The sequence below is a fragment of the Echinops telfairi genome, unplaced genomic scaffold (genome assembly GCF_000313985.2).
Source record: "Echinops telfairi isolate 266 unplaced genomic scaffold, ASM31398v2 ScPeMD7_9;HRSCAF=40, whole genome shotgun sequence".
Lineage (NCBI taxonomy): Eukaryota > Metazoa > Chordata > Mammalia > Afrosoricida > Tenrecidae > Echinops > Echinops telfairi.
The window spans coordinates 74,792,998-74,820,312 of record NW_022103906.1 but is presented as its reverse complement, the minus strand read 5'-3'; the positions used below and the strand labels follow the sequence as shown (position 1 = coordinate 74,820,312).

The following is a 27,315-nucleotide window of genomic DNA, read 5'->3' as shown; positions in this document are numbered from 1 at the left end:
TGCTCTGGTATTTATGCCAAGGACACACCAGCCCTCAGCCTCCTGGAGAAGGGTCTCTCCCTCCCGTGGTGAGTACTGCTCCTTGCCCTTTCGGGGGGCTGCCTGGCCTCTTGGGACGTGCTGGGCTCCAGATTGGCTTGGAGTCTGTGATGCTAGAGCGCCCTGGGCAGGGGCAGCCTGGGGAGGCCAGGGTGGAGCCGGGACAGAGCAGACCTGGGCCAGTGTCATCTCGGCCCTGAATCAGCTGGTGTCTGTTCTTGGGGGTCACAGCGGGAGACGCTTTGTGGACAAACAGCTTCTTCTCAGGATCTTGGACGGAAAGCCCACCAGGGGCCTGGTGGTCAGGCGATGCCCCGCGGTGGCTGTGGCAGCTGACTTGCCTTCAGCTCCCAGGCACAGTCGGGCTTGGCTGAGGTGGATGAGCCTCACTCTCTGAGAATCTTGGGTCATTGTGGGGTGGGGGGATCAGGGCTGAGCCAGGGTGGGGGCGCAGGGGCCGTACAAGTGTCCTGTGGCATCAGGAGGTTTTCAGACTGGAAGAAGCCTGCTGCTCACTGCTGCTCCTTGAGGTTGTCCTAAACAAACACAACCCATCGTGCACCATCCACATGCTGCTTTCAGACCAGAGACGTGGGTTTCACTGGCTGATTTTCAGAATTAGGCGCCAAGGTTTTTCTAGCCTGACGTAGCCCAGAGGGTCCGAGGTTCAGCATCAAAGCAACACACAGGCCTCGCCTGAGAGCTGGGTGTGGTGTGCTCCCCCCCCCCCATGAGTGATGGGCCAGGAATTGGACCTAGGTCTTTCACATGAAAGGGGAGAGCCTTCCCATGGAACCCACCACCACCACCCAATTGGGAGCCCTCTATCCACTCTCCTCTGATGACATCGACGAGGCCTGGTGAAGTTAAGAAACTCAGCTCAGAAACCAGCCCCCAATGTCATCACGCCCCAACACACACCCCCTGTGGAGGCAGGCTGGGGAGGGGTGCAGGCCTCAGGGGCAGCTGCCCAGCCCCACAGGCCCACAGCTTGGTGCTGTCCAGGTCCGACTTAGCTCTCAGACGCTAACACTCACCTAGAAGGCGTGTGAAAGCGCAGCTGGTCCTCCACCCCCCCGGATTCTGGCTCAGTGGGTCGGCGTGGGGTCTGGTCCTTGGCGTTCCCTAACAGCTCCCAGATGTGGCTGCGGCGGCAGGTCCAGGACCACAATTTGCTCAGGGAGGCTCTCCGCGCTTGGCTTAGTGGTCTGCCTGTGGATTGGGGGCATTTGAAGGTAGCCCTTGGGCAGAAAAGAGGCAGAGGGTGCTCCCGGGAACCAGCATGGGTGGGGGCTGGAGCATGCCAAGGAGCCCCGGTGATGGGTGCCGTGAATCCGTACAGGGCTGTGCCCAGAAAGGTTGAGTGTTTGAACCCACCAGCACTCTGTGAAGGGTGTGAGACGTACAGTCTTGGAAATGCTGATCTGAGGTGGCGCTGTTTGGTCCCAGAGAGTCGTCATGAATTAGAAACCAACTCGATATCCACAGGGGTGGGTTTTAGGCCATCTGTGCCCGGGTTAGACGGCTGGCTCTCAATAACTCAATTCAAGTCTGGTGCTGGAACCCATTCGGTGGGTCCACGGGAGAAAGGCCTGGCGATGGATCTGCTTCTGTATTGCTGCCCAGACAACTTCTGGGGCAGTGCTGCTCCACCTGGTGAGGTCACTGGTGAGGACTCAGTTTGGGTCAGTTTGTTTGCTATGGGCCAGGCTCCTCGGGGAGCCCGAAGAGGTCCCGCCATCAGTGGGAGAGACACAGGAGCAATGAAAACTGGAAGCCAATGCATGGAAGAAAAGGATAGAGCCCAGGGAAGGTGTCATGGAGGAAGAACATGACCTGGGTCCTTGAAGGAGGGGTTGTCCAGGCAAAGAGGCATGCCCCCTGGGGCTCTTCAAGTGGTTTGATTCCACTGAAGTGAGAGGGTGAGTCAGGGAGCTGAGAGAGCTGAGGTCTGGGGATGGTAGGACCAGATTAAAAGAGCTTTATACCTTAAAGTAAAGGATTGGACAAATTTGTCCACCCAGAGAGTGGCACAGGAGCTATGCCCTTTGAAAGGACTGCCCTGGCAACTGTGAGGGGAGTGGACAGGAAAGGGGCCATTTGGGCAGAGATCCTGAGCTGGCGGTGGCGGCAGCGGTGGCGGTTAAAATAAAGAAGCCTGGTGATAGGTTAGCAATCCGGGGTAAATGATTAGCACTTGTCTCTTACCTGCAAGGTTGGAAGTTCGACTCTACCCAGGTGTCTTGGAAGAAAGGCCTGGCTGTTGCCTTGTGGGACACCAGCCACAGGAAATCTATGAGACATAGTTCTACTCTGTCACACATGGTACACAGTTCTGCTCTGTCACCCATGGGACACAGTTCTACCCTGTCACCCATGGTGACTGCTGGGTCTGTTTGGGTTTCTGATGAGCTGCAATGGGCAAGGGAGGAGGGAGGGCATTACCCAGAGTGAGTAGTGGAGATGGGGCCATTCTCTGAAGGGCCAGAACCAGGGAGAGTAGAGGCCAGTGCCTAAGAGTGCTTGGGAAGTGTTGGGTTGGGGAGCCCTGAGACTCAGAGGGAGGATGCCCCGTGGGCACTTGACTAGCGTGGCTGTGGCCTGAGTTGGGGGAGTGAATGAACCGCTATCAGCTAAGGAGCCCAAAGAACAGTCACCCCTGGCAGGTTCCTGAGGATCACAACCATGACACCTGGAAGTCGTCTCATGTTCATCCGATAAAAGATGCTTTCCCATCACATTCGATTCATTTTCCACCGTGTTTTTGTGAAATTACTCCTCGTTGATGGGTGTCCTGGCATGAGTGTGTGTGCTGGGAAGAGTCCAACAGCAAGCAAAGCCACTGCCTCTGAGTTGATGCTGCCTCCCAACCATCTTCAGGGACACGGGAGGACTGCTCCAAAGGGCTCCTGAGACCGTCACTCTGCACAGGCACAGATAGCCTCGTCCTTCTCCCCTGAAACAGCTGGGGGATTTGAACCACTGACCTTGCAGTTAGCAGCCCAACGCTTATTGCACTGGGCTGCCAGAACTCCTTTGCAGACAGATAGGCAGCTACATACTCATCATTGGAAGCTCCCACCCAGAGTTACCTTCCAATGATTGTTTGAAATATATCTCACAATCTCAAAGAGCTTCCTTTTAGGGCTAAACATGTCCACTGAAACAAAAACATCCTTGGGAACCAGCATCGGAACCCTATTAGCAGAATGGCTACGCACAGGGCCACAAGATCAGCAGTTTGAAACCACCAGCCACTCCACAGGGGGAAGACCAGTCTTTCTGCTCCCAGAAAGAGTGACCATCTCAGAATCTCACAGGGGCAGTCCTGCCCGTCCTCAAGGGTGGCTAGGAGTGACCACTGAGACGATGGCAGTGAGTTTGTGCGTTTTGTCTTGGCACCAGCATACACTCAACCTTTCGTCGTCGTGATGTATGAAGTGGACCCTTTGATTCAATAGGAGGGAGCCCTGCTGGTGCTGGCGAGTGTTAGACTGCTAACCGCAGGGTCGGTGGTTCAAATCCACCAGCAGCTGCTCTCGTCAAATGTTACTGCTTCAGAAACCCCAGCTAGAGTCGTGATGGATCGTGATGGACTCGATGGCCGTGGGCCTGGGATCCGGGGAGCACGTGTTGACGAAGAGCGTTAGAGAAGTTGGAGTTATTATTGGTGTAGCCCTGTACGACAGCACAAGTGCTCCGGTGGCCTCGCGGTCACACATTGGGCTGCTAAGCACAAGGTCAGCAGTTCAAAGCCACCAGATGCTCTGAGGGAGTTCCCGTCAGGATGACCATCTTGGGAACTCCCGGGGGGTGGGAGCCGTTGTACCCGACTCAGTGGCAGAGAGTGGAGTGGGGGTGGTCTCGCAGCATCAGCAAAGTTGTCTGTCAAGGATGCAAAAACAAAGCTAAACTAAACTCACTGCCTTCAAGTTGATTCTGACACATCGCAGCCCTTTCAGGCAGGGTGGAACTGCCCTGTGGGTTTGTGTCTGGGACTGTGCATCGCTACAGGAGTAGACGGCCTCGCCTCTCTCCCAAGGTGGCTTCCAGCAGCTCAGCCTGTAACCACTCGCCACCCAGGCTCCTGGGCCAGAGAGTCGGGACTCTAGGCTTTGCAGGCCGGCTAGTTTGGGCAGCTACTCAACTGTGACCTTGTAGCTCAAGCAGCCACCAGCCAGTAAGCCAGTGGTCGTGGGGTCGCTTCCAGGTCCCAGACATTTCGAGTGTGTCAGAGTAGAACTGGACTCCATTGAGTTTCCGGTGACGGGCGTCCCTAAAGAAGGTCACCAGGCCTTTCTTCTGAGGCACCTCCGGGGACTCTAACCACCAACCTGGAACCTTTCCTGCAGTTATCGGCTGACCCTATGCACTGAAGGCTGCAGGGCCCCCAGGGCAGCCACAGGGAAATGAAGGGGATGGCTGGGTTCCAATGAAACCCTAATGAGGAACACTAAAATGGGAATTTCGTATCATTCCCCGTCCCCCTCCCCCACAGCTATTTAAAAATGCAAAGGCTACTCTTAGCTCTCTCTGACCATCCAAAAAGCGGGCCTTCTTTGGCTGACTGGGATTTTTCAATGGACAGAACACCTTCCTGTCCACGATCGCATTTGATCCATCATTCCCTTGAGATGCATAGTATCGTTCCTGCATTATGACGGAGGACGAGGGGCGCCTGAGAAGGGGCTGGGCCAGGGGAGGCGTGCAGAAGGTGGGGCTCTCTCTGGAGCGGCCTGGTCTCCTGCAGAGTGTGGGGTGTGGGGCGGGAGGTCCCCCTGCTCTCCTGCCTCTGGTTTGGGGCCACTCTGGGAGAGAAGAATCAAAGCGCCTTTCTAACTCCGTGAAATCCTCGGTGAAGCCCGGAGGTAGTGCGTATAGGGAGCGCCAGCACAGGTGACCCCAGGAAACCACAGTGACCTTGGCTCTGGTTCAGCTCACAAGCTCAAGTCCAGCCGCAAATGACCAGAAAACAGCTGAAGAGGGTTTCGAATGTCGCCTGGAAAGTGTGATCCCGGTAAAATCCTTCTTCCCAGGGCAGCCCCTGCCTCCTGTCACCTCCCTCACTCCTCCCCTGGGCCTGCAGGGAGCAGATTCTACACCACCTGACAGGCTGCAGAAGGGGCCCGGTGACAGCTGCCGGCCCCTTTGTGGCTTGTCTCAGCTGCCGCTCTGCTTGGGAAACAAAGTCCACCGCTTGCTTGCTTTCTGTGTGGGGGGAGCTCCAGTGGGGGTGGGGGTGGGGCAGACAAAGGGGTTCATTGAAAACCAGTTAGGCTTCAGCTATAACTCACACACAAGAGGGAGGGGCGCTGAGAGCAGCCAGCCACGCTGGGGTGCCGCTTGGCCTCTGGCCACCCAGCTCTGTGGGTTGTTGATTCCTCAGGTGGGTCACCGGCTGGAACAAGGACGCCTCCCTGTGGTCTCCATCAGAGACCTCAGGATCCGGGGGGGCCCCAGCGCAGAGCAGACCGTGTCTGGGAGGGAGTCCCTCCGGTGGTGGGATTCTCATGCAGCATCGAGTGAGCATCTACTCGGAGACGGATGCCAAGCTAGAGGCTGGCGCTATAAATCTCACTGAGGCCAAGCGCTGGTGTGGGAGAGCCTCGGCATCTTGTCTCAGGGCGAGAAGCGCACACAGACCATTTTGTTTCCCGGCGCTTGCTGCCAACAGCTCGAGAGGGCCAGGGAAGCAGAGGGAATGCACCAAACATGGAGAAGTCAGACAGCTGCCCTAAAAGCAAGCATGAGGGTGGCGCTGGCGCGAGCGGTGGAGCCACTGCCAGGTCGCTGCCAGCCAACCCTGCCATGTCCCGGCTGGGGGGCCGCAGGCTCAGCTCTTGACATTCTCGGGGCCTTGGTTTGAATCAAACATCGAACCAGACGAGGGGGCTTCAGAACACATGTGGGAGAAGCCCAGTCGCTCCACCAAGCTTTGGCAGTGACCATGGGTGGGAGGGCAGGTCCTCCCACGTGTATTGTTCTACTTTCTCTTCCTTCTGGTGGTGAAGACACAGGCGGTGGGGCCGTGAGAGGCCGAATTGGACCAGCCGGTCTTGGACAGAAAGCAGTCTGACCACCTGGTCACCACAGGTTTCAGCATAGTCACGTTTTCCTCCTCGGACAGGTTGCCTTCTCTGCCTCCCGCCATTTCCAGTTTTCACGGGTGGGGCTGTGTAAGAAAACATAGCCCCCCCCAAAAAAAAAGCCCCTCCTTGTTTGTTTATAATTTAAAAAGTACTCTTTTATTAACCACAGGCACAGTGGAGATACTGTCATTTTTCACCTGACCAAACACCGGCCCCTTGGCCACAGCAGTAAGGAGGCTGCTTGTACAACTAGGTGGAGGTTTCTGACCCTTAGTTTGCAAAACAATTTAGCTTGTTCACTCGTTAGGTGCCCAGGTGGGATAGCGGTTACACATCAGGCTGTTAACAGCAGTTTAACCCCCAGATGCTCCTCGGGAGAAAGATGGGGCTTTCTACTCCTGTAAAGAGTTAGTCTTGGCTGGCAATCTAAATTCATGGTGGTTAAGTATTGTTTCTTTTCTTTTTGTCTAGATGTGTCCCGTGAAAAGAAGGGACAGCCCAAAGGTTTACACCGTCTGCTGAGCCAAAAGTGTTTCCTACTTTAAAGTCTAGAAGTAGAATTTATCGAGCCTTTTCTCAGATTCTCACCTTCAGGAAAAAGACCAAAAAACCCAAGCGATCCCATGAGATGGAAAAGCTCACTAGTTAGACAGTCTTGCAGATCGCTTGGGGGCTGAACATGACATGAGCCTTATAGATTGTAAAAGTAGAGGTGGTTGGAACTCATGGACAGAACTAAAATGTTAAAACTCTATCTGCTGTTAGATTCTGTGGAGTTCCAGTTATCAAAATAATTTACATGAAGATGAAATGTCATGTTGCAGATCACAAGGTAGTGTAATGTAGTGTTTGTAAAATACTCTTGTCGAATATTATCCTGGAGTATCTTGATTTGTACAGTCACAATTTGTTAAAATGACTTCATTTTAACACCCACTGATATAGATCAATAATGTAAGTTCAGATCTAAGATTGATGGGAACCAGCGCATGTAATACATTTGCAAGTATTGGGAGTTCGGTCTGGTTTGAAAAGAGCACTTTAACTGTTCGGTGCCAGGACATGGGTTTTGTCAAAGTCCATTGCCAGCCAAGGGCAGGCCTAGTCATACCTGGCACAGAACATTAACTGAACACCTTATTAACAGAGAGGTGAATAGTTTTGAAATAAAGTTTTAAAGAAATTTTAAAAAGGAAAAAAGAATAAGTCTTGGAAACCCACAGGGGCAGTTCTACCCTGTCCTCCAAGGTCTTGATGAGCCAGCGTCCCTGGATGGCAGGGAATTTGGTGTTCCAGTGTTGTGACTTTTCTCAACGTTGACATGGTTCCAGGGCTGGTCACTGTAAAGAAGGTCACTCGTCCAGGGTAAAATCCACTCGAGGGTCCGTTGCCCACGGCACCTATGCTGCGTCAGAAGCCACGTCCATGGGAAGCCTCTTAGGGCGTCATTTCACATTTTCCTTCAAGAGAGGCAGCCCGCTCACCAGCAGTGCCGCGGACCTGCTGGCCCACACCTTTGCTACAGGAGCGGCCCCAGTCCCTGGCGGTGTGCTTACCTTTAGTCCTGGCCACAGCACAGGCAGAGGGTCAGCGAGATGCCCGTGGCGCAGAGGCGGTCATGAGGACACAGGTGCAGACCCTCACATCTGCCTAGTGCCTTTCCTCTTACTCAGTTCAGCTCCTTTTCTCTGCCTGTTGAGGTCTTCTTGAGGTGTGACTCTTCCATCCGATACGCGTATGACTTTAGCCTCCCGCCACTGCTGTTTAATTTTACAGGTTTCCCCCACCATGCCAAGGTAGAGAGATCCTAGGAAACCTTCCGTAATATAAAACGGCATAAAGCGAAGATGCAACTACTAGTCACTTACTGGAAAAATCTCTTGAGTGTTCCCAGACACCCTCCCCCAAAATAATCTACCAAATCATACCAAATACCGGACCCAAACCAAACTCCCTGCCGATTCTGACTCACAGCAACCCTACAGGGCAGGGTAGAACTGCCCCTGTGGGTTTCCAAGACTGTGAGTCCTTACTGGAGTGGACAGCCTCATCTTTCTCCCGCAGAGCAGCTGGTGGGCTCCAACTGTTGACCTTGCAGTTAGCAGCCCAACTCATAACCCCTACGCCACCAGACTCCTTGTGAAATAGCAGAGAGAAGCTACGACGGCTCTAACCGCTGGGAGCAGCCTGCTGGGGTGAGCGCGCAGGCTAGAAGAGATGGCTGTGCAGTCCGGCTCGGAGCCAGGAGCTCGGCACCGCCTCTCTTGCCGTCGGGCATGCACGCTGCACGGCAAACACTGGTCGCTAGTTTCCATCGTTGCCCTTTTCGGTTGTTGTAAAAGTGAAAATTCCCTTCAGATGTCTTTCTGCTCCTGAAAACAGGTCCCAATGCAGGTCTTTCATAAAAGTGAATGGCATAAAGTGAGTTTTTGAAACACGGGGGATCGTAGTCTCTGGACGTTGGATGTGCGGTTGCCCTGTTTTCATTCAAGTCCTTAATAAAAATGTCACCTACAGGTGGGACTCCAAGGTGTATCGCTACCTCCAGGTTGACATGGGTCCCCTAATGAACACCTCGGTTACAGCAGCTCGGAAAATGGGACTATGCCTAATTATAGTATTGCTCAGCCTCCATGGCTTTATCGATGGGGACATCGAGGGAGGCCCTGACAGAAGCTGCGCTCACGGTGGACACCTGTCTTCCACCTTCCCCTAGGTCTCCGGATTCCTGGGGGAAGGAAGGGCAATTACTCTGCCCTTTGTTCTTGGTGACCTTTAACAGCTGTATCAATGATTTCCCCCTGAATTGGTGTGTGTGTGTGTGTGTGTGTGTGTGTGTGTGTGTGTGTGTGTGTGTAATCACATCTTTAATAATGTCTTGCCCAACTTGCAGAGTGAGCTGACACACATAGGTGGGAGAATTGCCTCTTCCTGTCTTGACTTTGGGATACTTGCCCTTCTCCAGTTTTCTGAGACCCCTCTACTTCTCCATCTTTCTGACTGGATGGTCAGGTGACTCCTTGGCAATCCCAGGACAGTTCAGAGCCAGAGAGAAAATTATTTTAAGAAGTTAGAAAAAATAAAAAAGAAGTTAGGCACATTCCTTCTGTCTCCAACTCCTCTTAGACCTTGATTTCCATTCACCACTTTACAGTCTGAACGTCTTTCTCTTTTGTTCACTCGTTTGTTTTGATTGTGCGCTTCTGCCCCGGGCATTGGGTTGGGCACCCTGGAGAGCAGGTCTCCCCTGGCGCTTGCCTTCAGGGGGCTCTTCACTCACGCACTGCCACAAGTCCATTCTGATTCATAGCAACCTGTAGGACCAGGTAGAACCGCCCCTGCAGGTTCCCGAGACTGTAAATCTTCACTGGAATAGAAGGCCTCGTCTTCCTCCCATGGAGCGGCTGGTGGATTCGAACTGATGACCTCGTGGGTAGCAGCCCCGCTGGTCATCCATTCCCCAACCAGGGCTCTTTTCATGACTTTAGACAAGCCTTAAAAAGTGGAGGTGAGTGTTGTCCTGGCAGGGGACATTGACGGTGCTGTGGGAAGACCTTCCGTTGGTAGGCCAGAGAAGATTCAGGAAGATGCTATACTGGAGCCGAGACCTAGGGCGCCATTGGAGTTAGCTTGGCGAGCAGGTGAGATGAGGGGCGCTGCAGGCCCTGTGTCTAAAAGGTGAAGAATGAAGAGGAGATGACACCACACAGACAGACCACAGAGAGGACAGAGGACGGCAGCATGCCAGAGTGAGAGAGACGAGAGATGCAAGGACGAAAGAAAGTGGGTGGAGGGGGACAGCAGTCGGGGTAAGACATGTAAAAAAGAATTATAAGTTATCAAGGGTTCATGGGGAAGGGAGGGGGGAAATGAGGAGCTGATACCAAGGGCTCAGGTAGAAAGACCTTCCTTTGGAAAAGATCATGGCAACATACTACAGGTGTGCTTGACACAGTGGATGAATGTATGGATGGTGATAAGAGCTGTAAGAGCCCCCAGTTGAAAAAGAGAGAGAGATGCAAGAGAAGTGAGCTTAGAGATACACACAGGTGGGGACACCAGCCTTCTGGGTCTTATGAGCTGTGATAAAGGGCTGTGGGGGCAGCCATGAGGACCAGCTAAACCCAAGCAAAGCTGAGTTTGAGGTGTCCCTACAGGTCTCTCCGCTAGTGGGCGTCCTGTTTGACCATAACTGAGAGAGCTTCCTTTTCTACCTAGACTTTTGCGAATAAGCTTCTGCCCATTCTCTGCCCCGGCCTTGCTGTTGTTCACAGCCCCTTGGCCCTGTCTCCTTGTGGCCGCATGGGCCTCAGGAGCCCACAGCATGGTTTCAGCAGCTCCTCTCTCCTCCTCCGTGGCCGTCCACTCTGAGTGATGGTTCGCCAGCCTTTCCTCCTTCTTGGCACCTTCTCTTTCCGCTCCTCCCACCTCTCCTCGCCCTGGATGCTGCCGGTCAGGCTAAGCAACCCCTCTTGCCTGGTCTTTCCATCCCAGCCAGACTCGAAGGCAGGGAGTCACTCTTCACACCTCTCCCCGGGTGCTGCTGCTCCTGCTGCTTCACCTAGCGCCAAGACCTGTCAGGTGTTCGGCTTTTAACGTAACCCTGCAGTAGATGTTGGGGGAATGAATGTCTTCATGACTTTCTTCTGCTCCGATTCAGATGTCAGTATCCAAGAGGGAATTTTCCGTGTTTCCCATGGTCATGGGCGGTGATGTCCCCTCCTAAAGAACCCTCATTCCCTTCTCCTCCCCAGCTGCGGTCCCCTTGGCATGCTCGCTCTCAGGGTTACGCATTGCACCTCCAGCTGCTTCTTCCTGTCCTCTTGGATCACACGTTGTTGTGATTTGAATCTCTGTTTAGTTCCCTAAGTGCTCAGGCATACAGTCTCCCTGTGAAAAGGAAAACATTGTGGCCCCTCCCTTTCCCCATCCCTATGGGCCTTCATCCCATGAGCCCTTTGGTGCGGGTCCCTTCAGAGCTTTGCTTCCTGTTTTCAACCACAAACAGGAAATCACAGGGCGGGGGAAGGACTGCCTAATCCTGCTTTGTACTTTAAAATGTACTCACCTAAACAGTTCTGCACCACACATTCTTTTCTGGAATTCACCTGTTTCCCTCCTCATCGGCATCCTTTAGAAACCTACCCACATGAATCCCTATCGATCTGCCTTGCACTTCTCTGAACTCGAGTAGATACAGCATTCCATGATTCGCCACTGGAACGTGTGTGTTTTATTTCTCCTCCAGTTTTCACTCCGTCAACACCCATTCCAAAATTTTGAATCCTAGCACTGTGATGGGTGGAGGTCTGGCTTAATTTGCACTTACCTGGTAGCCAGGGAGGCGGAGCACATTTCCATACATCTGTAGGGCATGTGTGTCTCCCTGCTTGTCAATGATCCATAGTCTTTGTTTGTTTGAAGCTATTTGATTCTTTGTTATTGATTTAGGCATTCTTTTTAATTAAAAGATCATTTCATTGCAGGCTCTAACAACTCTTATTACAATCCACACCTCAATTGTATCAGGCATAGTTGTACATATGTTGGCATCATTCTTGTCTAGACCTTTACTTCTATTGAGCCCTTGGGATCGGCTCCTCTTTTTACTCTCCCCCTGCCACCCTGGTGGCCCCTTGATAGATTATAAATTAATATTATTTTCATATCTCACACCAACTGCTGCCTCCCTTCCCCCATGGTTTCTGTTGTTCATCCCCCTGGAGGGGACTGTGTGATTATGTGTCAATCATCGAGATCAGTTTCCCCTTCCTCCCCACCTTCCCCCTACCATTCTGGTATCCCTATTCCCATTCCTGTTCCTGGATTCCGTGTGTCCTGAGCTCTTATCTCCTAGCTGCACCTGTGCACATGCTCCAGTCTAGCCCACAGTGAAAGGCAGGACTGGGGTCATGACAGTGGGGGGTAAGGAAGCCTCAAGGAACCAGAGGACTACTGTGCGTTTCATCGTTGCTTTACTGCACCCTGATTGACTCATCCCTTCCCTGAGACCCCTCTGTCAGGGGACGTCCCATTGTCTACAGATGGGCTCTGGATCTCTGCTCTGACACCCCCTCATCCTAGGCATTCTCTATGTATTGACAGGATGAAGCCTTTGTGAGGAAGATCACACATTTTTTCCCACCCCCTTTCCTCGCCTTCAAATCTCTTAGAAATTTCCTCTATTGGATCAAAGCTTTGTGGCCCTTTCAGGTCTTTGAGAGGCAGGACAGAGATCTTGCATGGACTTGGCAACCAGGTTCACACCTGGCCCTCTGAAGCCAGAGGCCAGAAGCCAAGAGGATTCTCTCCCAAGAGGAATTTGGCAAATAGCTAACTTCGCACTCTTCTCTCCTGGGCCCCAAGGTGCTCCAGCCCCCAGTTTGCTCATCCTCACCCGACATGTGTGAAGAGGAGACCACAGCACTCGTGTGCGACAATGGCTCCGGCCTGTGCAAGGCAGGCTTTGCTGGAGATGATGCTCCCCGGGCTGTGTTTCCCTCCATCGTGGGCCGCCCTCGCCACCAGGTGGGTGTTCTTCCGGATCCAAGGCTTCAAGTCCACTCTGAGTGCATGCTGCATCTTGGAGATTGTGCTGAGCTGTGCGTGCACGTGCGTGTGCACACGCGTGCGCTCTGGGGGCCAGGTTGAGAGCTCCCTTTTCTGAATGACTAATAGGGCAAGACCCTTTAAAGTGGGATGTCCAAGGCCTGAAACAATATCCTTCAGATCCATAATATGGGTATGATGTCAGGCTTGTTTTAGGAGTTGATAGAGAGAGAGAGAGTAGTACCTTATTTTATTGTACATATTTATAGATCTAATTATTCTATTGATATATTTTAAAATATATTTAATTACATAATTGTTTTGATGGTGTGTATTTAATATATTAAATCGTATGTTTAATTTTTATTTTAATAAGTATCTATAACATTTATATATAACATTATATAATATGAACATATAAAAGTACATTTAAGGTATGCGATCAGCCCCTTGTTTTTAAGATATCTACGCTCTGGGAAACCATTGCTCAGCTAACGTCCTCGCTTGAAATTCTGGGCTGACAGAGCGGAAGCCGACATCATGAGGGGAACAGAGAGGAGGGAGATTGAATCAGAGCCTCGGGACTAGGAAGGGGAGGAGGGAGATTAAATCTGAGCAGAGGACCCAGAGCAGACAAGGAATAACGGAGGACCAGGAGCCTCACAGCCAGTGGGGAAGCCGCAGGAGCAGCGATGGCGGGGATAGAAGAGCGCTGACCCAGGCTATCTGAGACTGTCCAGAAGAGAGCCTCCTGTCCTTGTCACCTTCATGCGCACGGTATCGGTCCCGCCCTTACCTCCCGGAGAAGAAGGGCTCCCTTCCTACCCTCATTCCTCTTCAGAGACCCCACGCCCATGTCCCTTCGTGTCCAACCCTCGGCCAACGCATCCCCCTTCCTCCTCTCGCACTGCAGGGCGTCATGGTGGGCATGGGCCAGAAAGACAGCTACGTGGGGGATGAGGCGCAGAGCAAGCGCGGGATCCTGACTCTCAAGTACCCCATCGAGCACGGCATCATCACCAACTGGGATGACATGGAGAAGGTATTGGGGGACGCCCCTGTCACGTGCTGGGTTTATTCTTTTCCTGCCGTGCTTTCAGTACAAGCTTAATGTGCTTATTTCCTGCTCTCATAGCACCATGAGCCTCCTATCCCACAGGCCCCCTGTGCCCTGTCCACTCTGGGTCTCCTGAGTCCTCCCCCCTGCCTTCCCAGTCCACGGACTCTCTCACAGGGGGCCAGCCCCTCCCCTGGCCGGTGTCCCCGTGTCCTGCCCTCGGCCACCCAATTAATTCTCCATTCTCCGCCAAGCTTATCTTTCTTAAAACAGACCAGGCCCTGTCAATCACTTCTTCAGCAGCTCTTCGCTAATCAACAGTCGATGCCCCCTAACTCTCCCCATTGTGCTAGGGGAGAGGGCCTGTCCTTAGATGCCCTGGCGCCCTTCCCACGACCTTGTGCAAACAGAAGGAGACGGTGCCTGGTCGGCGCCATCCTCACCCTGGTTATTATGTTTGAGCCCATTGCTGCAGCCACGGGGTCAGTCCATCTCCTTGACAATCTTCCTCTCTTTCACTGCCCCTCTGCTTTACCAAACACCATCCAGGGGACGATTCTCTGCTGACAACAGGCCCAAAGTACAAGAGACAGAGTCTCACCATCCTTGCTTCTAAGGAGCCTTCTGGCTGTACTTCTTCCAAGACAGAATTGTTTGCCCTTCTGGCCCTGCCAGATGCCTCCTTTCTTCCTTTCAAGCAGCCTGCCCTCTAGCTCCAGCCTGCAGGGTCAGGCAGGGAGTGTCCTCAAAATCCCAGTGCTACCGTGGGAGAAGTGAAGGAGCCTCTTTTCTTTTTGACTCCCTACCAGGGCTTCAGACCAGTGCCTTGGTGCTGTATCATGATGATGACTATCTACTGAAAACTTTGAGTAAAAATATAAAGAGGTTTCTAGAACCTTTTTTCCCCCCTAAGAAAGTGGGGGCGGGCAGGTTTTAAATGGCAGCATTTGCGATAAAATAATGGGTGCAGGTAGAGATTGATCTCATGTTCTTTTCAGAAGTTCAGCTGAGAGCTGTCTGAGCGCTCTTGTTCTTGCAATGTCAGTGTCCTGAAGCCTTAAAGAGTGGGTTTATGGAGCAGACTACAACTTGGAAGAGAGACTGTAGATATGAGATCTGTCATGCATGACTGCTCTCCAAATGCTTGATTCAGTCCCTGGTGTGAGCCAACCCTGGGCCATGCAAGAGCGTTCGCATCACCCGGACCTTGCAGTCAGCAGCAGAGGGGCCTGGCTATAGCCCCCTCTGCCACTTGGGGGCTTCAAATGTGGGCAAGTTCCTCAGACTCTCTAACCTTGGTGTTCCTGTCTGTGAAAGGGTTTCTTCCTTAGGTTGCTGTGAAGATCAAACTAGGTAAATGCTTAGCCTCACCCCAAGGCGTGAAACAGACATGTACTTAATGCTCACAAAATAACACGTTATGAAGATAGATATACACATACATCCATATATAGCATTATCTAATTTTAAACAATCAGAGACAAAATATTTTGCTCCTGGGGTAATACTGTGTGAAATCTTTAAAACTCACCACCATCAGTCAATGCAGAGGAAGAGTGACCGTCTTGGGCAGGGCAGAACTGCCCCTGGGGGGGTTGAGCCTGTAAGTCTTTACAGGAGTAGAAAGGCTCAATTTCCTCCTATGGACTGGTTGGTGGTTCCAAACTGCTGACCTTGAGATCACAGGCCGATGAGGAACTGATGACATCACCAGGGGTCCTGGGAAATCTTTAAAGGACCCCCTAAAATATACATTGTGTGCTTTAACCGGAAGACTGAATACAGCGGAAGCGTCCATGCTCCCCAAATTAATGGATATACCCATGGCCAGTCAAAGCCAAATCTCACCATTTTTAATTAGGCAACATCATCCTAAAGCATGTTTAAAGTGAATTTTAAAATGATGAAGGGAGAGTGTTGATGTCCAGTTACTAGAGTCTCACAAACCCTCCCTGAAGGGACGTTGATCCTGACTCAGGGGACCTTCTAGGACAGCGTAGGCCGCGCCGTAGGGTCCCTGAGGCTGGAAACCTCTAGGGGAGGAGAACACTTCATCTTTCTCCCGGGGCGTGCCTGGTCGGTCCTAGGCTAGCAGCCCAGTGCTTAACCGACCCCGGTGCCACAGGGCTCCTGGATTATGACTGAGGTGTGCAAGCTCCAATCTGTTGGTAGCGGCACAGAGGCAGGTAGAAAATCCAGAATACAGGAGATGTCCCAACACCCTGAGGACAAACATGACCAGTCAATGACTTTTTTCCGGGAAAACGGATTAACTCTTTGGGGGAGTAAGCATCTTCATGTGCAAAAATTCAGATATGAGGCTTTATCACGTTTCTGATGAAAGAAGTTAGAAAAAAAAAAGAATGATCATTTGATTTCATAAAAATCAAAACTTCTGGTTTGTCAAAACGAGCCCTGGTGACACAGTGGATTACGCTTTGGGGTGTTCACCGCCAGATCAGCAGTTTGAAACCACCAGCCGCTCCTCGGGAGAGAGGCTTGCTACTCCTGTAGAGAGAGAGGTCCCGCTGGGAAACTCGCCGGGCAGTTCTGCTCTGTCCTGTGGGGTCGCTGTGAGTCAGAGCTGACTCAGCGGCAGTGGGTTTGCATTGTTTTGTTTGAGTATGTAAAAAATAAAACCAACTTTCAAAAGAAAGTGCTTTAAAAAAAATCCAAAATAGGTGCAGTGGAGGATTAATATAAATGAAAACAAAACAGGCCCTCCTCCTGGTGACGCGTTTGTCTCAGAACTTGTCTGGGGTGCAGTTGGATGGGTCGAAGTAACCACAACCCTGTAAATATCAACTAATGCAAACGAATCATTAAAAATATAGTGTTCCCCAGAGAAATAACCAAGGACCAGAACAGAAAATTTACCTAATTGAATTTATAAAAGTTGCAAATGTGAGAAGACTTAACTGCATTTGAGACAAATTAAAAAATGCAAACAACTAGGTATCTTTTTTTTCTTTTCCTAATTTAAGAACGAAGCTGTGTGTGCAGGCAAGGGGCTGGGACAGCAGACACATCTGTCTGCTCTCTTTGTTGGTAACAAAAATGTTTTCTAACTGCCACGTCCCCAAGCCCAGTAATTCCACTTCTAGGATTATTTTCTTTGGGAAAGCTCCTAAATTGGGGGGTGTGGGGGAAAGGTAAGATGTCTAACAAGAGTATCTATATAAAAAATTTGGAAGACACCCTGTGATTACCTATCTGATGATAGAAGCATTTGCTCAATGGATTCAAAAGAAATCTTTCCAATAAAGGGAAGTTATGGTATATTCACTGAGGACTGGCCAGAAACAAATTTGAACATAGAAAGATCACTAAATAAACATTCAAGGAGCTCTTTGGGGTTGTCACATCTGAAGAGAACCTACTGGTGTTGAGTAGGTAGAGGTCAGGGTGCTGTAAAAAGTGCTAAAGCGCACAGAAGAGAGCAGCCCCACCCAAACAAGGGTGCTGTCCTACAGGGTGGCCAGGAGTCAGATGGGGCAGAGTGACAGAGAGGTCGTGGTGGTGGTGGTTTGAGACAATCTCAGCAGCGGTGAGATTGAAGGCACCCTGCAGACAGCACCAGCCAGATCAGTACTAAGCAGGGAACTCCGAGCTCAAGCACACCTGCTGGATTTGCATCCATTGGGTCTTTGACATTAACTGAAGGAAGGGCTTCTTAGAGAGGTGTGAACAGGGCTAAGCAGGGTTAAGGCCGCCAGAAAGTGGTGTTGAGATGCCCAAGTGGTTAGTACCAACAGTGGGAAGAATTTGGGGGTGAGGGAGAGAGGGGCAGTGTTACTGGAGCTCAGGGAGAGCTGTGTCCTCACGCCCAAGAGGAGCTCAGCCCAGACAGCCAAGAGCCAAGACCATTGCCAGGGGAAACACCCTACCCCACCCTCTTCTCCCCTCCCACCCTCTAGCTTCTTGCTGACTTTTCTTTCATCTACCAAACTCAGTCGGGAGCCCACCAGTGCTGAGTGAGGCCTCGGGGCCTGAGCCCTAGGGCACAGAGCAAGAGCACGATGGAGAAGAATTAGGAAGGCAAGCAGTCAAATGGGCATCACCAACACACACAATGTGCTGCTCCCGGGTGTGAGCCCGGTCTGGGGTCCTGGGAAGGGCCTCTAATCTCAGTGAGAACCTCCGCAGACTGACCGGCCCGCCCCTTCCGGCCACACTCCTTCAGCACCGGCTGGTCAACCAGACTCCCCAGCCCCTGGGCAGTCTGCGGGGCTCACCTGCCCTCTTTCTCAATCAGATCTGGCACCACTCCTTCTACAACGAACTTCGGGTAGCACCTGAGGAGCACCCCACCCTGCTCACGGAGGCGCCCCTAAATCCCAAGGCCAACAGGGAGAAGATGACACAGGTGAGAAACCTGCAGGCCCTAAGTACTGGCACCAGCAGCCACAAGAATGCTGGGCCAGGCCCTGCCTCCCATTTAGGGCCCAGCAAAACAGGCCTTCCTGGGAACCTACTGTGCACGTAGAAGGTAGTCCACGCCAGGCCCTGTGGAGGGAGGGGCTGGGGATAAAGGAGAAGTAAGAAATCATCTTTCTAAAATTGATGGTGGTGATGATTCTACAACTCTTCTCAGTGTGACCCAACTCTTGAATTGTCTGATAGGTGAATTATATGCCAACAAAGCTGTTGGGTGGGGGGGGGGGGGGGGGAGTCCTTAATGAGACTGCAAACAATTAATTATGTAGCTCGAGAAGGGCTGTGATTTTTGTCAGCTCATCCTTTCTTCCGCGTTGTCCTTTTCAGATCATGTTTGAAACCTTCAATGTCCCTGCCATGTATGTTGCCATCCAAGCTGTGCTCTCCCTCTATGCCTCTGGCCGCACAACCGGTGAGCAGCCCTGCGACCCACTCCTCGGCAGACACAGGGGATGTAGGGAAGAACCGACTCGCTGAAGAGGGGCTCCTCCCCTAGCTCAGAAGAGTCAAAGAAACAGCCAAAGTCCAGGGACAATCTTGTTTAGTTAGCGTTTACAGTTGGGAGAAGCCATGTGGGATGCAGATGTGCGTCTAGCAATGTTGCTAGGAAGTATTAACACAAACGAGCCCTAACTAAAAGAGCCTTACTTCCTCTGGGGGGTGTCTCAGGGGCCATCCCCTGCCAACCTACCTCATGTGCAGCCACCGCCCATCTGTTCCTGCAGGCTGTGGGTCGCTATCGAGGCTGAGCAGGATTCAAGAGAGCTTCCAGACTAAGACAGACTACAAAGAAAGGACCACATTGGCATCATGGGGAAGGAACAGGACTGGGGCTGCCATGTGTTGGGGGCCAACTTGACCGCAGCAGACACCACCACCGTCTCCCCCACACAGGCCTCCTTCCAGGAGCCTATACACGCATTCCACATGCACTGACATGTTTCTGTTTCATGCCGCCTCCGTGCGGAGCCTGTGATGATGGGAAAGTAGGTGACCTTAGTCCAGGAGGGTACGCAGGCATTCAGAGGATTCACGACAAGCTGAGTTTTAAAGGGACTTGGCAGCTTCCATAAATGTTGTTCAAACAACCCTTCCTTCAGGGAGTCATGGAGCCATCTGTCTCTCTATGCATCCACCAAATAATTCTCGTCACTCGGGTTCATATGCCCAACCCGCACCCGGCCATGGGGGTATACAAAGACAAGGCGGCCTCTGCTGTGTGGAAGCTGGCAATTTAGCAAGGGACAGGTGGCGTGAATGCCACTGCAGGTGACACAGGCAGTAAGGAGGCAATGTGTGACATGCACGGTGCTGGGCCCTGCCCTGTGGACGCCTGATCTGATGTTGGACACGTCTGGTTTCAGGCCTCATGGTGGTCATTGGCCGATGACTCCATAATTTGATGTCGTTTATCATTTCTCCGTTGTTGGGCTTTGAGACAGTCTCCCGTTTTTATTGCTTATTACAACATCTACCGTGATCGAGACTTTTGGACAGGTGTAAGTTGTAGGTTCCCATACATTTCTTCTGCATCTGGCCCTTAGGGAATCATTATATGAGCGCTAATGGTTTCTTAATTGATGCTCTTGCGGCTTCTAGGTATAGAGCCACACCATCCGAAGCTATCAACCCCACTGTTTCCTTGGGATAGTAATTCCTCCTTTTTCCTACTTTGTGCCTTATCACATTGGCTTGTGTCAGAAGGATGTGGTGGAGCATCGGACCTCCCCCAGACAAGGTGGGAGGAGTCCTGCTCCAGATGGGTCCCCTGATGGATTCCTATGAGGTGGGGGGTCAGACATGCCTCCCCCCTCCCCCCCACCTTGTTCACAACTGTGGCACCAGCCATCCTTCCCCCAGCACACTCTTCCTTCTCTGCCACCGTCAACCCTTTATGCCAGGGACCACATAGAAACTCATATACAAGACTCATGATTGTTACGGGGTTTATTGGGAAAGCAGCCTATTACAAGTCATGATCAGGAGCATTCAAGATACAATTGTTTGATTCACGTAGCCTCTCCTCAGTTGTGCCCAAGACCCCACCCTCTGGACCTGGCCTGCTATTCAGGCAAACATAGCAGGATTTTCAGCGCTGCAAACCAAGGGCCCAAAGGCACCCTGTCCCACTAGGGAGCCTCAACCTGAACACACTCCGCCCTCTTTCTCCTCGGGTTCTTCTTGGTTTCTGCTGCCTCTGTTTCTTTGCCACCGCTTCTTACTGGCTCTGGCATCACAGCTCTGTCTCCTGGATCTAAAAAGTTCAGCACGGGGATCTCAGGTCCCAAGGGAGCATTCCATGTCTGGCTCTTCATTCTTGGTGGTAGTGAGATTCCCCTTTGTCCTCTGGGGTGGTTCATTTCAAAGCCTACTACTAGGATGGCAAAACGGATCAATCCCCTGGTTAGCATTCCGTACACCTTATTTGCATGGTCCCACACCCACAAGGGTGTCCCTTGTTTACATTATGGACAAGCTATCCAATCCCCTTGGTGGACAACAAGGGCTGCACATTTGCATAGCCCTACCTGGTCATTTGGTGGGCGTTACCAAGCTTAGAGCTCGAAGGGTCACAGTCAGTCAGTCACAGGACCACAGCTGGAATGTCCAGGATAATAGCAGGTCATGGTGACGTTACAGTGCCCCCGCCCCCATTCGTTTGATTTTATCAACTGTGGGATCGAGAGATTTCTGACCATGCTGAGAAGGTTTATTTCCTTTTGTGGTTGCCTAAAAGTTTCATTAGGAAGGGATGTCTCAAAATGCTTTAAAAGCCTTTGGGGTTGTTAGTCCCTTCCGGCGCTAACATTGTAGTGGTATGTACATTTGTGTAAATTTGGTGCCTAAAGGAGATGCAGACTGTCCAGTCTCACGTAAAGAATGCGTGATCTAGCGTGACGGCAGATCGATGAGTGCGCGCTGCTGTGCCAGTGCGTCGAGGGACACAAGAAGAGGAGGGGTTCCCTGTGCCTCCCCGAAGCCCACAGCCGCATTGGGGAGACAGGAGCCATACAGTCATAAAGCCTATATGATGGTGACTCTCCTGCTGCTAAAAGAATATGATGGTCAAAGATCGTTTCATAATGGGTTCCAGAAAGAGACATGAACAAGAGTGGGCCTCTTTAAAGTTCTGTCCTCTCTGTCTTCAGGCATCGTCCTAGACTCAGGGGATGGCGTCACCCACAATGTCCCCATCTACGAAGGCTATGCCCTGCCCCATGCCATCATGCGCCTTGACCTTGCTGGCCGTGACCTCACGGACTACCTCATGAAGATCCTCACAGAGAGGGGCTACTCCTTTGTGACCACAGGTATCATTTCGACCGCTTTTCTTACTCTGGTTTGAGCTCCGAGCCAAATCTGACCTGCAATCAGACACTCTCGGCAGTGGGTGGCCCTCCTGGGGTAGTCGGGGAAGCCGTGAGCTGGGTTGGGGCCTCTGGAAAAGACCTTGTGAAGAGAGGAAGTCTTCAGACCAAGACAGCCTGAGCAGGGGACAAGGCCGGGGTCAGTGAAGCAGCTCTCGGCTGGGTCTCCTCTCAGAGGAGCCCCTCCTGCCCCAGGGACCTGGTGCCTGTGTCCCTGGTCACACCAAAATCAGTGTGTGTGGGGGGTGGGCGGGCAGGAAGAATACTCCTACATCCCATGTGAGTAGAACGGGAAGGCACATGTCTACACGGGATGTGTGTCCTGCATGGAAGGCCCAGAGTTTCGCCAGAGCAGAATGATGAGAATAAAAGGGAGAAGTTTAGACAAAGCTTAGCTTCGGACACCAGATTTGGAATCTCCACTTTAGAGATCCAACCCCCTTGCCCTCAAGTTGATGCTGGTTCATAGAGACCTGATAGAACACGGCAGACTTGACCCTGTGGTTTTCCAAGACTATAACTGTCCAGGGAAGTAAAAAGCCTCATCTTTCTCTTGCAGAGTGGCTGGTGGTTTTGAACAGCTGATCGTGTGGTTAGCAGCCCAAAGCATAACACACTAAGCCACCAGGGCTCCTCCACTTCAGATATAGGAAGAGACCCTAGTGCTGAGTGAGGGGCACATCTAGACTCCCCCTAAGAGCAAATCCAAAATAGATGAAAGAAGGCAGCCAAGCCACCAGGACTGAGTAGACACCTCTTATCACTTCTACCCCTTACAGCTGAGCGAGAAATTGTCCGAGACATCAAGGAGAAGCTGTGCTACGTGGCCCTGGATTTTGAGAACGAGATGGCCACAGCAGCCTCATCGTCCTCCCTGGAGAAGAGCTATGAGCTGCCAGATGGGCAAGTCATCACCATTGGCAATGAGCGTTTCCGCTGCCCCGAGACCCTCTTCCAGCCCTCCTTCATCGGTGAGCGCTGCCCAGCGAGCAGGGTGGAGGGGCAAGGGTTGTCATAGAGAGAGGAAACCCAGGGGTCCCAGGCGCTTTGTCTATTGTTTACACGTACCCAGGGAGGGATTACAATACACAGATAACACAAGTAGACAAAATCTAATGTCCAAAAAAACCTCACTGCCATCGAGTCAATGCTGACTCATAGTGATACCCCCCCCCCACCGTGGGTTTCCCAGACTCTGTTTGGGGGAGTAGAGAGCCCAGTCTCTCTCCCATGGAGCTGCTGGTGGTTTCGAACTGCCGACCATGCAGATTGTAGCCCAACACATAACCACTACAGCAGGGCTCATGCAGGGGTGGGGCAGTCAAAAGAGAAAGGAAAAGCAGGGTAGGACCAAAATGATGAGACTAAGGACGAGGTGAAGGCCCAGAACACCTGGGACCCTTCTTGTGTCACTTCTCATTGAGGTGAGAGACTGGATTGTGGTTCGGGGGCAACACTTGGTGCTAAATCCCGATTCACCCTCTCCAAACCTTTGGGCATGTTGCTTTCTTCAGACTTCAGATACTTGCTAGTCAAGATGGAAGGAAGGATAGTACGTGCCAGACAGAGTTATAACACGGGTTAAGGAAATGAGAGGATCATATGTCATTCAAGGGGAACTACTCTCTTGGACAGTGTTCAGGAAGAGACAGCTGTCAGTAAAAGTGTGGTATGCGACAAACCAGTGTGGTCCAGTGTGACCAGTGTGGTCCAGCGTGACACGTCCAGTGTGGTACATGACAAACCACCACCTGGACAAAGTCATACAGGCCTAAGAAATTCGAGCAGGCTCTTTGAGAAGGGGCGTGTTTGAGCAGAGTCTGAAGGAGCGTCCTTTGTGGTCGCTGGGGATGGCCGGAGGGAAGAGTGGAGAGTGGCCTGCACAGCAGAGGGTGTGGACACGTAAAAGCAGAGAGGACTGAGAGCTCTCATTCCGCTGAGGGGACAGAGGGGCAGCAGCTGACACCCAGGGGAGACTGGAAACTGTCATGCGCCATGAACCACACCGAGTACGCAGTTATTCATAGCAACCTTGGGATGTCCTGTGAGTTGATAGGAGGTTTTAGGCACCACTGAGGGCATGGCACAGTTCGTTTTGCACTTTAAGAAGAATCCGCTCCCATAGTGTGAGAGGACGTGTCAGCGAAGGTGGGTGGCTATGTGCTGGTTTGACACGGGGCCTCTCCCTGGGGGAAGATCTTAGTGCCAGGCTAAGGTAGATGGATGTCAAGCTGCAGGCATTGAGCAAATCTCGAAGATGAGGTCCAGAGCATATCCCTTCCCGATGGTAGGATTTATTGTGCAATCAGAAAGAATGAAGTGCTGGCATTGCTGGGCTGCGGATGAAGCCCGAAAGCATCATGCTAAGCGAAAGGAGCCAGTCACAAAAGACCACATCGCATACGATTCCATTTCCACGGAATATGCAGATTCGGCCACGTAAAGGCGCTGGGGCGGTGGGTGGAGTGGGGAAGGACCAGTGCCTGAGAGTAGGTGGGGCGTTTCTTCATGGGCTGCAGGAAATACTGCAGGGAACTAGATTGTGGTAGTGATTGCACCACTCCGGGACCCTTCAAAGGGTGGATTTCATGGTGTGTGGATTGTGTCTCACTGAAATGGTCAAACAAAACAAAATCCCATGGTGCAGCTCTTCCTCTAGCACTGGGCATCTGGCAACAGTGTCGAAGGCCACTCAGCGCCGGGTGTCAACAGGCAGGGTGATGGCTAGTTAGGAGCTGAGCTGATCCACTTGGGAAGTCACTGAAGGCCTGAGCTGGGGCAGTGGCAGTAACAGTGGAGCAGGGCATTCCTGAGCGAGGGTTGCTGACTAGCTACCGGGATCTTCCCCAGGTATGGAGTCTGCCGGAATTCATGAGACAACCTACAATTCCATCATGAAGTGTGACATTGACATCCGTAAGGATTTATACGCCAACAATGTCCTCTCGGGGGGAACCACCATGTACCCCGGCATTGCTGACAGGATGCAAAAGGAGATCACAGCCCTGGCCCCCAGCACCATGAAAATCAAGGTGGGTCTTGCCCTCACTCCATCCTGCCCTTTGTCCAAAGATCTTCCTCCTTGGGAGATGCTCCCAAGCAGGCGGCCACAGGCTCAGGGACATGGTGGTCTCCTGGTCAGGGTCAGAGCCCATCTCGGGGGCTCTCCGTTTCTAACACGTGATGGGCTACAGGCATGATTAGCATAGGTTCTCAAGCCTAAGTATGTGGTTGGGATCTAAGAAGGGGCTAGGGGGATTGAGGATGAAGAAATCTTAAAAGATGGAAGAGAAAAAACCAGGAAGAGGGAAGAGGAAGGGAAGAAAGGAGAAGGAGGAAGCAACGCTATCATCTTGAAACTTTAAAAAGAACTTGAGGAAAAGGGAAAGTTCAATGAGGGAATGTGTGCTGTAAGGCCACCGGCTATTGGACGTCTCTAGGGACTCTCCTTGATTGCTGGCGACACCTGGCTGCCCCTGTGCCTGCTTGCCGTAGTCCTCTCCATGCCCTCTCTCTGGGATCCTGGCAGAAGTCACCCCTTCTCGCCCAACCTCTACTCATCCCACAATCCTCTAGACCAGCGGGTCTCGACCTGTGGGCTGTGACCCCTTTGGGGGTCGAACGACCCTTCATTCACAGGGGTCGCCCGATTCATAACAGCAGCAAAATGACAGTGATGAAGTAGCAACGAAAATCATTTTATGGCTGAGGGGGTCCCCACTGCATGAGGAACTGTATGAAAGGGCCGCGGCCTGAGGAAGGTGGTGAACCACTGCCCTAGACCTTTTGAGGGTGTCTAGGAATGTTGCTTCTGGCAGGCTTAGAAGAAGAATTATAAGCAGAAGTAGCAAAGAGGGCGAAAGTTACCCATGCAGGCTCACCATACATTGGTCTCTGGCCAGATGTGAGAGGTGTCTTCTCTCCAAGAACATTCTAAGGACCTTCTTCAGAAGGAAAGGCTATCCTGGGCCTTCCCCTGCCTGGCAGACAGTGGAAAAGCAGACCGCCAAAAGGGCAGGAAGAACCATGGGCTCCTCGAACGCAGGAGCCCTTGCAGTGACCCCACAGACTGAGGCCCGCCAGCATCAGGCCTGGCCTGGGGTCGGGCTGATTCAACAGATCACAGGCACCCCCATTACCTGCACTGATAACAAACAGAGATTCCATGCAAACCCACCACCACGATTCGGTTCACCAGCCACTGCTCTGAGTCCAGCAAGATGTGGTGGCCTTCCGGAAGGTGAGGGTCTAAGTAGCAGACACGCTCGATGCTCGAGCAACCTAAAGGAGAGGAGAGGAAAGCCCGCTCCAGGGGGGAGCCGTGGCACCAAACAGCGGCAGAGCAGCCTGTGTACATGTACAACATCCCTGGGATTTGTGTCGGGGGATGATGGAGCTGAGTGTCCACGTTCAGAAGCATCGATTCCTCACACAACGGCAGGTCAACTGGGCGGCAGCTGTTGGGAGGACAGACTGGCCGAGGCAGCTCTCTTCCAAGCTGCCAGTCCAGCCAGCTCAGGTCAGGGTCCTGTGTCTCATGATGGGGCCCCGGATGACGGGCTAGCCAGCAGTTCTTCCCGTGAAAGGTTTCAGAGGCCTGAGAGCGCGTGCCCAACTGCACAAGCCTATGGCAAGCCCTTGGTGGGGTCTTGTCTGCTAACAGAAGCACACACACAGTCCAGCCCCAAGTGGCAGGGTGAAGCAGCGTGCTCTATCTACAGAGGGCCCTGGCGGAGGTGGATGGGTCCGGTGAAGACTGAGGCATCTGGTCTACCACAATGATTCCTCTGATTGCTTCGGACTGTGGAGGCCATCCTTTCTCAGGGCAGCTGCCCCGGGGATGGGTGGTGGGATGACATCTAGGCCCCTCCCCTAATTCCTTCAGGGACTGATCATGATTCACCATGTTTGGTCTTTGCAGATTATTGCTCCCCCCGAGCGGAAGTACTCCGTCTGGATTGGGGGCTCCATCCTGGCTTCTCTCTCCACCTTCCAGCAGATGTGGATCAGCAAGCCCGAGTATGATGAGGCAGGGCCTTCTATTGTCCACAGGAAATGCTTCTAAAGTCCCAGCCGATTCTCGCGAGACTGCTCGGTTCCAGATCGTGAGACATTAAAACCTGCCAGCCTGACCGCCCTGTGCCCGGCTCTTCTTTCTCTGGGCTGTGCGCCACACACTGCCCGAGGGGCTTCTCACACCCTGTGTCTATGAGGAAGACGGAGGCTCACAGAAGTGAAAGACGGAGTAACACTCAAGCCCTCCAGCTTCTTGCATTGTACAACCCTGCCTCCTTGCCCTTGAACATGAGTAGGCATGAAGGCTGATGACTCTCAGTGGTTTCAGAAACAGGGGCTTTCAGGCATGTAGGCCCCCATGCTCAAGGGCAACATGAGTGCACTGCAGACAGCTTACAGGATATAACGTAGGACTGGTTCAAGCAGAGTCTGACTTGAACTTAGGCAAGGAAAGGTCTTCGTGAGCCCAAGAGTGCTCCTGGGTCCTTTGGCATTGAGGATCAGGTTGTCTTTCTTCCCAAAGGAATCAAAACAGGAAGAGTATTCTTGGGGAAAACATTTTCTCTCTTCCTCTCTCTATTTCCTTCCCCCACTGCCCTGGGTCAGTCAATTCCACATAATCCTACACGTACAGTCTGAATTCTCAGAATCTAGCTGGGCAAGAGCCCATAGACCTACACATAGATCCCATAGACCTACACATAGATCCCATAGACCTACACATAGATCCCATAGACCTACACATAGATCCCATAGACCT

At 52.2% G+C, this 27,315-nt stretch overlaps 1 protein-coding gene across 1 annotated transcript; it reads left to right on the top strand.

Moving 5' to 3' along the window:
• ACTG2 (actin gamma 2, smooth muscle) lies at positions 1–26,671 on the top strand. The gene is made up of 9 exons (XM_030884652.2): positions 1–68; positions 12,495–12,656; positions 13,591–13,719; positions 17,990–18,100; positions 18,499–18,583; positions 21,321–21,482; positions 22,319–22,510; positions 24,390–24,571; positions 26,461–26,671. The coding sequence occupies exons 2-9, from the start codon at positions 12,531–12,533 to the stop codon at positions 26,602–26,604; spliced, it is 1,131 nt and encodes a 376-aa protein (XP_030740512.1). The 5' UTR covers positions 1–68; positions 12,495–12,530; the 3' UTR covers positions 26,605–26,671.
• The last annotated feature ends 644 nt before the right edge of the window (positions 26,672–27,315 follow it).